The sequence below is a fragment of the Miscanthus floridulus genome, chromosome 5 (assembly GCF_019320115.1).
Source record: "Miscanthus floridulus cultivar M001 chromosome 5, ASM1932011v1, whole genome shotgun sequence".
Classification (NCBI taxonomy): domain Eukaryota; kingdom Viridiplantae; phylum Streptophyta; class Magnoliopsida; order Poales; family Poaceae; genus Miscanthus; species Miscanthus floridulus.
The window spans coordinates 87826259-87837784 of NC_089584.1; the positions used below are offsets into that span (position 1 = coordinate 87826259).

At 44.7% G+C, this 11526-nt stretch overlaps 1 protein-coding gene across 4 annotated transcripts; it reads left to right on the forward strand.

Moving 5' to 3' along the window:
• The first annotated feature begins 5331 nt into the window (after positions 1-5331).
• Positions 5332-11402, forward strand: LOC136450189 (uncharacterized). Of its 4 annotated transcripts, none has more exons than XM_066450536.1 (7): positions 5332-5502; positions 6505-6716; positions 7979-8109; positions 8998-9100; positions 9337-9837; positions 10062-10399; positions 10681-11402. In XM_066450536.1, exons 2-7 carry the CDS (start codon positions 6569-6571, stop codon positions 10837-10839), a joined length of 1380 nt encoding a protein of 459 aa, XP_066306633.1. In that variant the 5' UTR covers positions 5332-5502; positions 6505-6568; the 3' UTR covers positions 10840-11402. The 4 variants fall into 4 exon arrangements, with proteins under 4 accessions (XP_066306633.1, XP_066306632.1, XP_066306636.1 ...); XM_066450535.1 differs by having other exon boundaries at positions 5336-5502; positions 10672-11165; XM_066450539.1 differs by having other exon boundaries at positions 5338-5502; positions 6608-6716; positions 10672-11161.
• Positions 11403-11526: the final 124 nt, after the last annotated feature.

The window sequence follows — 11526 nt, forward strand, 5'->3', positions numbered from 1 at the left end:
ATTTATGTGGCAGCGATCGGGGAAGCAAACCACGTCCACGTGTAGTCCGCCCTAGTACAGATCCCACTAGCCCTCAGTAAATGAGTTGACGCGCCATAACATGCAGGAATACCATTAAGTCGTAGAGAATCTGGGGAGGTCGACCGTCCCTAGGATTCGTGCGCAGAATTATCCTTGGTCATCATGACTGCAAGGCGTGTAACATGATCACACGCAAGTGGATGCCGATAAGTCACGCCATGGCCTAGGAGGCCCAAAAGCCCCTAAGCCCACATGCAAGGCAGCCAACTGTGTCCATGACCCGGCATCATGCTTAGGAAACCCACTCTTGGGCCGGTCCTTAGAAGGGCTCAAGGCCACAAAGGTATAGGGCCAGGGTGAGATGGGCCCCTGTGGCTCTAATCGGTGGTGTGGAACCACGCGACCGTCTCTCTCTATGTTCGAGTCGTTCGCTTCGAAGTCACCTGGGTTGACCCCCTCTAGGGGGAGGCATCTTGCCCTCTGACCACGACAAAGGAGGTCGAGGATTGATGGGTTTGATGGCTGACAATTTATGAGACGTCTCTCGACGAGGCACAACTAAACTCCACATCAATTGGGGAGGGTATCGGGTCCCGCTCGAATTACTCATCGACTCCGACCGTGTGGTTATGGTGGACATGCCTCTCCTCACGTGGGGCGAAACCAAACTTGCCCGTAACAAGGCATCATGACCCCTTGGGTCAAAAAAGGCAACAGGGAAAAAGGAGGCACGCACCTATGATCCCACACTTAGGTCGAGTTCCAACCTCGACTGACTCCTTCCTAAGCCCTGAGTTCTCAATCCTCAACCGAATGGCAACACATCCTATGAGGGTCATGTTTCTCTTTAAAATTCTCCCTCTTCTCCTTACTCAAACTCAGCCTTGCAAAAGGGCTAAAAGCAATACGTAGACATGGTTAGAGGTGGTTCAAGCAGTAGGAAGATCCCTATTTATAAGATCAAGGGCAGACTAAGCAGCCTAAGACCCTCGCGCCATGTGGTGCACCACGGGAAGCCACAGCCAATATCAGATGCCCGCGTGAGGTCAGAGAAATCAAAACCCTCCCAAAGGCAGGGCCGGCGCAGCGTCGACGAGACCACTCCGTCCCGCATGGGTCATGAACCCCAATATGCAACACACTAACATGCTAGGGCTCAGCGGTCATGAACCACATCATTAGGGCATCCTGACAGGACGGAGCACAACGGCCACCTACCGCATTGAATTCACCAGCCCACAAGGGGTCGACCGACGAAGCTCAAACAAGCCGCAGACTACAAACCTACACTTGATATGCACGCAATACAGCGCTTTCGTGATCACTTCGAGATCACAAAAATGCTCAGGGGCTATTATCGGGGTTATCACCTTGGGGTGTCTTAGGGAACCGATTAGATAGCAGGCCGAGCGGCCCATGGTACATCAGCCAGTAAGAGCTCGAACGACCGAGGCCCAACTGATCCAAGAAAACTAGGCTCAAGAGACTCACAACCTTCCCACTGCTCCGACCCCTAAGAGGAATGGGGAGAGGTCAAGCCTAGCCAAACGTGCCTACCCTGATAGGAATAAGCATGTTGCACTGACCTCGCAAGGACCAAGGGGACAGGGGTCACCTCGGTCTAGTCAGACGCCACCCCTACACCATGTAGCTTAGACAAGACAACACTGCCCAAGGCGGTGATGGTCAGTATAGTGCCCAACGACCAGATATGGCCCGACAAGATGCATGTACGATTCTATCTACCATGGGATGGGATCCACAACAAAAGTCTTGACTTAGAGGCCATCCAGACCAGCGGAGCCATGACCCCAATGATCGGGATCATGGCCCTCAGCTCCACATGCCAACCGAGTGATCGATGACCTAGGGTGGCTACCAACTCCTGTACGACGCCCTAGGAAACCAGGAAGCGATGACGATGACCACGGCAGACACCACGTCGCACAGAACAACTAGCGAACCACCACCGTGCCTACAGTGTCATCACGGCCGGCATAGTAGCACCACTCCACACCATGCCGCGACGTGGCCACAGGACCATGACGACAACCATGCCCAGACATACACCACAAGATGGCGTAGCTTGCAAGCAAAGTTAGCTAGGTCCTCCCTCAGACTCACAACCCTTTGGTCGGGAGAACCTTCTTCTTTGTACACGCCCTGGCCCCGAACTCTATATAAGGGTAGCCAGGGCACCCATCTTGGGGTCTAAACTCATTCACTCATTCTTACACCGTAGAAGGGCTCCTAAAGCTTCCCTTCGGGCAGCCCGTCTTCTAGCTCTAGCACTCCTACCTCTTTTGCCATTCTTGCACCCCCCATTGTAAGAACTTCAGAGCATTCAAGCGAGGAACACGCAGTCGATCATCTCTGAGACTGGACATAGGGCTTTGGCCTGAACCAATATAAATCCTTGTGTATTTTGGATGCTACCATCGACTTCCTAGAGCAGCACAGCAATCGTATAAATTTACTAGTCTGGTTTACAAAACACCGACATATCATCTTGACCACTTTGTAACTCAATTTGGTCGAGGAGTGGCTCAATCTAGTGAAGGAGAGTGTCACACGGTGACACGGGTAAAGGAGGTAGCCTGGAGTGCTGTAGGAATCACGATGGCTGATAGAGGAGGGAGAGGCAATGTACTGGGGCCATGGTGGCGATGTAGGGTTTGGTGAGGTCTTCGTGATGATGCTATGGGGCCAGACAAAGGGACGGGTGCCCTCCTGTTGTGTTGGCGAAGGAAGTGAACTAGGATGTCGGTGGGTGCAGGGTGAACGAGGCATGGCAAAGATGGGTGCGGGCAGTGGCGTGTGGGTGGAGGGAAGGTGTGCCATGCAAACTGACATCTTGCAGGAGAGAATTGATTGGAGGAGTAGGAGAAACGGTAGTTGGGCTAGGGTTTTTTAATACATTATGAGTATTTAGGGAGGAGCCAGGATTCAAACATAAGGAGGAAACATGCCTAGTGTCAACAAACCCGACTAAGGATAGACCATAGTGTTAGCTTAAAAAAACTATCGATCATTCTTAACATCTTCGTCTTTGGGGGGCAGACCACTGGTCGCCCCAGTCGCCTCATGCCCCTGATGAGTCCCACCTTAAGGTTTGGTGCACTGTGAACTTTACATCAATTAATACGGGGCCTACCGCTACCCATGTAAGTATATTTTATGTTGTTCATGCCCTTATACCAAACCAACTTAGCCCTGCACAAAATTTATCTTGTGTAGCCGTGAAAGGCCAAGTGGCCGTAAGGAACAATGACATGTATGTTTTTTCAATGAAGTCCTCCCTACATATTTTATTTATAATATGGCAACTATATACCACTTAACGTGTATTTGGTTCTGGTGATAGAAGCGGATGAGACGAGACGACCCTAGAAATAAGTGCATTTGAATGAAAGTGAGGGGAACATGGCCATTCTAGTAGAGGAATACCTCTTAGATTCGGCGACGTCAACCCTACAAATCAGGCGGAAGGACTCATCCAGGTTTGATGGCATCCTCCTCCGTTAGTGCTCCTTCTACCTTCGACAGCGACATTGATGAGTTTGATGTGGCATGCAGTAGCTCGAGGAGTTGTGGCCTTGTGACGGCCTGGTGATGCAAGGGCAGGCTAAGGTGCAGGTCAAGGTGGGAAGGCACCATGCGGCTTAGTCTATTGCGGACAGAGGCGAGCAACGCACATGGGGAGGTGAGTATGGGTGAGCAACGACGACCCATTTTGGGTTGACAAAGAAAAATAAGATGGAGGAAACCATTGAAGTATGTTGCTAATGATGCGAGAAACCAGCTTTATCTTGTTCCTCTCGATTCCTCCTACTAAACAAAAAATTAAGATCCATTCTCTAACCAAACACTGAGCTAGGATCATACAATAAAAAACAAAGACATGACTTTTTCATCTTACATCTCCAAATCAAACATGTTTACTGATCATTATTTAAAAAATTGCCATTTACTAATATGTTCATATGATTACAGCAGGGTGATCTTATTTTCACTACCCTTTAGCAATTTTTTTTTTGAAAAAACAGCAAGGGAATTACCATATTATATTAAGTATTAGCAGAGAAAAAAATTAATACAAACACCTAGATAAAAAGAAAAAACAGAAATGGAAAAGAAAAAGAAAAAAAAAAGGAAAAAAAGAAAGGGTACGCCGCTAGAAACGCTCAGGATGGACCGCAGGTACTGCACCCTTAATTCCTTGAACTACCCTTCAACAGTGTCACCCAAGTAATTACACCAATTCTACGGCTGTACCTAGAGTAGAGGCTAAAAAAAAAAGTAATTACACCAACCTCGTTGACGCCGAGGTTTATCGCGTAACAGCTTGTTCGGTTGGCTGGTTCATATCGTTGCTGATTCGTAAAGAAGTACTACTGGCTAGTTTATGTGAGATCGTCGCCACCGCCAAACACACAGGCCGTAAAACGTTGCAATCCAGAGCCAAATCACCGGCTATTTTGCCGCGTTCCATGGCACGTGCGCTCCACCAGCGCCGCGCCGTCGCTTCCGTCGCGTCGTCCGGCTCCTGTCGTCCGCGCGGCCGGTAGACACGGCGGCGGCCGCACGCGCGTGGGGGCTGCCGGCAGCCGGCAGCGCAGGGTACGCTCTAGCCCGGCACAACTGCGCGACGCGTCGGCAAAGCAGTGGGCGCGGCCAGAAGCTGAGCGCAGAAGATCAAGCGCCGTTGTCTGGTCCACGTGTACCCCACCAACTCCGTCAATTCCATACTCCGCGGGCAGACACACAGCTCCTATCACTGGCTGGATGGTCCCACATACGTTCGCCTAGTATGTCAGTGACGGAATGCAGAGACGCGTACGACTAGTATGCCGACCTGATAAAGTAGGACCAGGCGTTATAAATAAATAAACGGGTGGACTCCATCCGGCATGATGAGCGACCGCATCCTCACCGTCCACGTGTACCCTTCCGGCCTAAATATCCTACACGCACCAGACGGACTTTCTACCTCTGTAACTGACATCAGGGCTCACTCAACTCGTGCCCCACATGTCCGTGGGGAAGTAGGTTTGGAGAAGGGTAACGGGAGGCGCAGGAGGACGTAGGCGGAGTGGGCAGAGCCGCAACCCACCGTGAAAATGCAAAACCTACAAAACTTTGTACCTTCTAGTGTAACGTTCACGCGGGGCCCGGCCTTGCGTGCCCCACATGTCTGTGGTTGCGGAAGGAGGGAGGTTAGGCCCGGTCTTGGCGGACGCGGATCGGTCGCATAGATTACGTGGTGCGTGATTAGCGAGCGATCGAGCTGTCCCCTGCCTGTGCGCTCTTTGCCTCTTGCGCCTTGCTAGCTTGCTTGCTTCCCTGCTCCCTCCCTCCTCTTCCTCGTCACCTCTTCTCTGATTCTTCCTGGTATTTGCCGGAGTAAAAGGCTAGGCGCGAGGGGAGGAGGGTGCTGTGCTCGGCCAGAGGTCATCGGCGCTACGCAAGCGCGCTGCCTGGGTACATATCTCTTCTTGCCTCTCTCCAGCTATGCTTGGTCTGGTCGGACGGAGGTTTCGTGAGCACAAGTTCGTGGCTCGTCTCTTGGTCTCTGTAGTAGTATCGATGCTTCTTTTCAAATTTTTTGTGTGTGATTACGGCCGCCTCTCACGGTGCATTTAGTGGGAATTTGTGGGGATTTTTTAGCATGAACATGAGATTTCGGCGAGCTGCTGAGAAACACGGAACCGTTCTGTTTTTTTCTGTGTGAAATTCAAATCCCCAAAAGACGATGGGTACCCAAAGACGATGATGTAGTTCCAGACTCTAAGCTGGACAGAGATGTTCGGTGAAGGTTGTTGGCCTGGTGCCCTGGTCTCTCTTCTCCGCACTTTTTTCTCTACTCCTCGTGAGTGCGCGCTGTGATTTGCGGACGACGAGGAGTGAAGTGAGCCCCTCTTTTTGTGATGTGATGTGAGGAATTTCACGGGGTTCGTTGCTGCTTTGACGTACGGTATATTTCGCCTCCGATTTTCCTTTTCTGTCCTTGCGAGGGAGATTTGTGATGGGTCTACAAAACGAAAATTAGGGGAAAGGGGAAAAAAGGGAACAGGAGGGCATTTAGTCACCGGTAGAGTTGTTACTTGCTGCCAGAGGATCCCAGAGTATTTAGGGGGGCTGTTTTGCTTTGGCGAATTCACTTATAATATGCTCCCGGCATGCGAGAAGTGACAACTGCTTTCGAGTTTCGAGTAGAGATATTTGTTAGTAACTAGTACTATTGTTTAGTCAAAGACGCATAGCCTCTTCTTGTTTTGTTGATAATGATTACACTTTACATTACTTCCTTTGTCCACAGACTAATCCTGTTTGTTTTCTCATGTAGAACTGATTAGCGGCTTTCCCTTTAGAACTGATTTATTAGTGATTAAGTATGTTCTTTCGACTACATTAGGTTGTAGATAATTTATTGTTTCACTTTTTCCCCACTAATGTCTTTAGTGATATCAAATGTTTCAACAGTTGGCCTTTTCCTACTGGAACTGCAGTACTTTGAACATGCTTTTTGCAAATACTTGCATTAAGGATGAATAAAATGTTAAGCAACGACTGTTTAGGGACACAGGAGCCTTATACATTTTGCAAGACCACTGAAACATTGGGACATTCACACCCTCAAGAGATTACACCTGATAAAACAGCGGCTAGGTCAACGCTAATAAGTCATCAAAATGGTGAAGTCTGCATAGTTTCCAGTCTCATCTACCTGGCTAGATTCATTTCAATCTTTCCTACTGTCAATGAATTGTGCTTTTCCTGCTTGGAGTGTATGTATGGTCAAAGCAACTCCACAAAAGATAATCTGCTGATATTTTGACTGAATGGTACTTTGTAACATGAGAGGAGACGTACTTTTCTTATCCTGCTACAGAAACAGCCTAGCATCCATATGTGATTAATCCTGTTATCTCCAGCCAAGATGAAAAATACTGTTCTAAGCTCACAGCAAGATTAAATTAAACAGAACACAAAGTTTCACTAAGAAGTTTTAGTCGTCTTCAGGAAATTGTCAAGTTGGAGTTTCACTTGATTTTTTTTAAATATCCACATCTTTTTTTTATTCAGAAGAGGGAAATGTCAATTTACACTTGAGAACTGACCCTTTGTGGCTTGTAAGGTAGAACCGGAAGCATCTTTGTTGTGTCAAAGTGGAAAAGAGAATGTTCTAGTTAGTGTGTTAAAATGATGGTAGGTGAATTAATATATCGTGAAGTAGTCTAAGATACGGGTTTTAGTTGTTCTTCATATTGCAATATGCTGAACAAATGTTATTGTTATAAATGTCATGATGCTGGTACAGTGGTACTGCATAACATTACTTTTATTATTGTAAGTTTATTTTTTTAAGATACGGGTTTACTTTTCTCAAACCCATCCTATATATAAGAAAAAGCCAAGCAAGCATAGAATCAGTACTGGCCAAGAGAAGAAAAATGTCTTGTAATGTAAAGGGCGGGCCTGGTGCAAGCAGTAGAGTCTTACCGCCTGTGACCGGAAGGTCCCGGGTTCGAGTCGCGGTCTCCTCGCATTGCACAGGCGAGGGTAAGGCTTGCCACTGACACCCTTCCCCAGACCCCGCACAGAGTGGGAGCTCTCTGCACTGGGTACGCCCTTTTTATTTTTTTATGAAAGGAAAGAATTACAATGAATGTTTTGTCCTGATCACAAAAATTCAAGTTTGAATAAATCTGTGCACCCTCTTCCCCTCCCAAAATTATTAACTTTATCTTATGTTCTAGAATCTAGGGCCTTCAACACAAAATTAGTTGGATACAGCATTACTGTATGTATTGAGATGCACTTTCACAAGCACATGGAGATTTGAACTTGATCTGGGAAAACATAATTTAGCATATTAGTACCAATTTTATTTAGTAGCTTATTGCTGGACTGCAAGAATGTGTTACAACTTTTTTTCTTCCTTCCCCTTTTGCAGTGTGCTGCACTGCCAAAGTATCAGGGGAAAACGCAGAAATCATGGAAATCAGCTTATTGCATGATGAATCTGATGCAGGAACCACCAGTTTGCTAGCACTGCCATTGTTGTCATATGGTTCAAGATCAATGGTAATTAACCTTTATTTTCCTTTCAGAAAGTTCCTGAGGACACCAGCATAGTTGCATCGCTAAAGTTTAGTTCTCTCTCCACACTGGCTTCTGCTTCCCAGGAGCAAGTTATCTGAGTAACTGAGTTCAGACTCTAGTCTCAAAAATGAAAGAAGAATGGAAAAAGAAAATACAAAGCCTGACACAACACCATGCATAGTAATTATAATAATTATTATTACTATTATTATCAGCCAACCACAAAGCCCAGTTCTTAAGCTTTGTACTGATTCCAGCTAATACCACAGCAGCTGCGTTTAGATTCTCAAACAACTTCCCTCAATCAAATCATTTTGGATTTAGTTCTCTTAGATTTTCTTTCTAGGAGTATTTAATAAACTCTATCGTGAAAAGCTTCAGTTATTTTTTAGAATTTTCTTTGCTGGTAAAGAAAAGTTGAAACTCATAAAAAACCACATTTTTAATTTTGAAATGTGCTGGTGAACAAATGTTATATTTGGAAATAACAAAAGCATTACGATGAGGTAGGACAAAGCCAATTACAGTCTTTAGTTTTTAAACTCGCAATACTCTAACAAGCACTGAGATTTGTCAAACCAGTATTTGCGATTGCAAATTATAAAACTCTGCTCTATAACTAACCATGCAACTCAAATAGTTGGATAATAATGGTCTGATTTGTCATAATGCAGCTGCTAGTGCTCTCGATTATCAAGCTGTGAGCACTCTGCTTAGAAACAATTGTGTGTCAGTAGAAGTGAGTGGGATGATCTTTCTTAGCATCAATGCATCATTATGTAATTTCCTACAGAACTGCATCTTTGTTTCATTGTGTTTCGAGATGTTATGCAGTATTGAATACTAAACCTATTACAAAATATTTTTTAGGTTCCAATACAAGTACCATCGTCATCAGACCTTGAGAGTATCCTGTCGCCAGATCCAATCTACAGTGATCTTCAGTTGAAAGAGATAAACTACAATGCTGCAGGTAACACATCTTAGCTTCCAAGTTTTCTGTCTTAACTTGATTTCAGGTCTTAACTTGATTTCACGTGTCTACATTTACATTCCCGTATTGGATGTCTTGGTTGCTTTGACATTTGTACTTTTTATCAGTTTGTGTTTTTTAGTTCATCCAATTATTGGCCAACTATCAGATAGTTGGTTGCTGAAGGCCCTGATTATTCTTCATTGACTTTTCTTTTATTTATCTGTCAATTGCAGCAATGGATGAAAGTGAGTTCCTTCACCTGATTCTTAGTGGCAATGATGAAGGATACAATACCACAACTGAATTACAAGTTTGGGATGTTCTGGACTTCTATGTCTCAGAAAACTTTTCTGCTCTCCAATTTGATAGTTTGACGGATTTTACAAATGAAGTTAGTACTTCCTACAATGATTGTATGAATTTAGTTGACATGGTAGAGCGGCCCGTGGCTCGTCTGTCTCTAGATGATACACCAAAACCAAGTAACAGTGATGATGTGGTTCCGGCAGACAATGTCACAATGGACCCTGATGAAACATCCTTATACCTTCAGACAAAACCAACAGATTCAGAAACAGAAAGTAGTTCTGCCGCAGGAGATGTTGAAACTGAATATCTAGATCAAAAGCTACTTTCTAGATGTCTGCCTGATTTAATGGATGTTGACTTGCCCAACCGCTTACTGAAAACACCAGTGAGAACAAAACATGTGACTCTTGTGCTTGATTTGGACGGTGAGCAGCACTAACCTCTCATGGAATATTACTTTTGAATGTGTCTTTTAATTTCTGGTACTTTTCAGTATCTGTTCATTAGCTACTGGCATGTTATCATTATTTTTCAGTTAATATTGTATGTTATTTGCCTGTCATGGTCAGGAATGTGGAATTCAGTTGTAATATAAACATTTTTACTCCAATATTCTTTGTATGATAGTCTAACAGTTTCTCATATGCAGAGACTCTTGTACATTCAACATTGGATCACTGCGACAATGCTGATTTTACCCTAGAAGTTTTCTTTAATATGAAAAATCACACAGTGTACGTGAGAAAAAGGCCTTACCTGAAAATGTTTCTTGAGAAGGTTGCTCGGATGTTTGAGGTTGTCATTTTCACAGCTAGTCAGAGAATCTATGCTGAGCAACTTATAGATAAACTTGATCCTGATGGAAAATATATCTCACGGCGTATTTATCGTGAATCTTGTATATTCTCTGACGGTTGCTATACAAAGGACCTGACAATTCTGGGGATCGACTTGGCAAAAGTTGCAATAGTTGACAATACTCCACAGGTACAATCCCTTTCCAATATAAGGTTTACGCTTTATCTGTTTCCCTTTTGGTTACTTTATCTTGATCTCTGGTAAGTCTAGTCTATCACTATATACTGTGATATCTTGGTCTCCTGGGCCTCCTGGCATGTATAGCTATTTCCTTCTGAACTAGAGGTGGCAAGAAACTAGACTTTCTTTTCATCAGAGCCTTTTTTGCTGTCTTAAAGTATTTACATACTATATATATTCATTATTTTTTTGTTAATTAATTGAAGCATTTCTTTGTCCAGGTTTTCCAGTTGCAAGTAGATAACGGCATACCAATTAAGAGCTGGTTTGATGACCCCTCAGATCAGGAACTGATCGAGTTACTCCCATTCCTGGAGAGCCTCGTGGATTCAGAGGACGTGAGGCCAATAATTTCTAAGACCTTTCATGACAAACTTGAGCAGAATTAGTTTTAGGAGGCATACAGATGTATTATCCAGTGATCCTGTCGCTGAAGTTAGCTTCGCTCCACATGGTGCAGGCCATTCTTGGGAAGTTAGGTATAGGATCAAGATTCACCATTTATGTTATGTTAGCTGTTACAAATAGCAAGCATAAACTGCATTCGTCAATGAAAATGGCTTGTATATGTATGTCCCTTCGGGTTTCCGTGTCACAGATCATTGTACAGAGACGAACAATAGTGCTGAATAAAGTGATCTAGTGCAATTTTGCTCATGAGGACGCCTCAAGCAGGAACATGCTTAGCCATGTTTAACGTGAATTCCAGTCAAAACTCGTCGCTTTATCTGCTTTTGAAGCAGAGTCTAGTGGAACTAGGATAATTTTTACTGGGATATGATGTATGTTCGTGGGTTATTTTCTCCGTTTAGTAACCAGAGTCTAGTGATCTGGTTTTATCATGTTTCATGAGAATTATTAATCTAGGAATTCCTTTAAAACTCCTGAAGCAATCGTTGTCACTAAGACCTTACGTTGCTTGAAAGCGATGCCAAGGCTGAACTGGTCGTTGCAGATTTCCGTTCCCAAGTATTTTGATAGTCAGGGATAGACAGCTCAACGGAAACAAGCGAATGCTCGAGTTTTACCTATACACTGCACCTAATATAGTTCAAGATTAATGGGCAACATGTTCT

Excerpts from the sequence above, each read along its gene's own strand:
- LOC136450189 (XM_066450535.1), top strand. The coding sequence starts at position 6,569 with ATGAATAAAATGTTAAGCAACGACTGTTTAGGGACACAGGAGCCTTAT. Across the intron at positions 6,717-7,978 it reads GCTAATAAGTCATCAAAATG|TGTGCTGCACTGCCAAAGTA; the intron begins GTGAAGTCTGCA and ends CCCCTTTTGCAG. Across the intron at positions 8,110-8,997 it reads CATATGGTTCAAGATCAATG|GTTCCAATACAAGTACCATC; the intron begins GTAATTAACCTT and ends AATATTTTTTAG.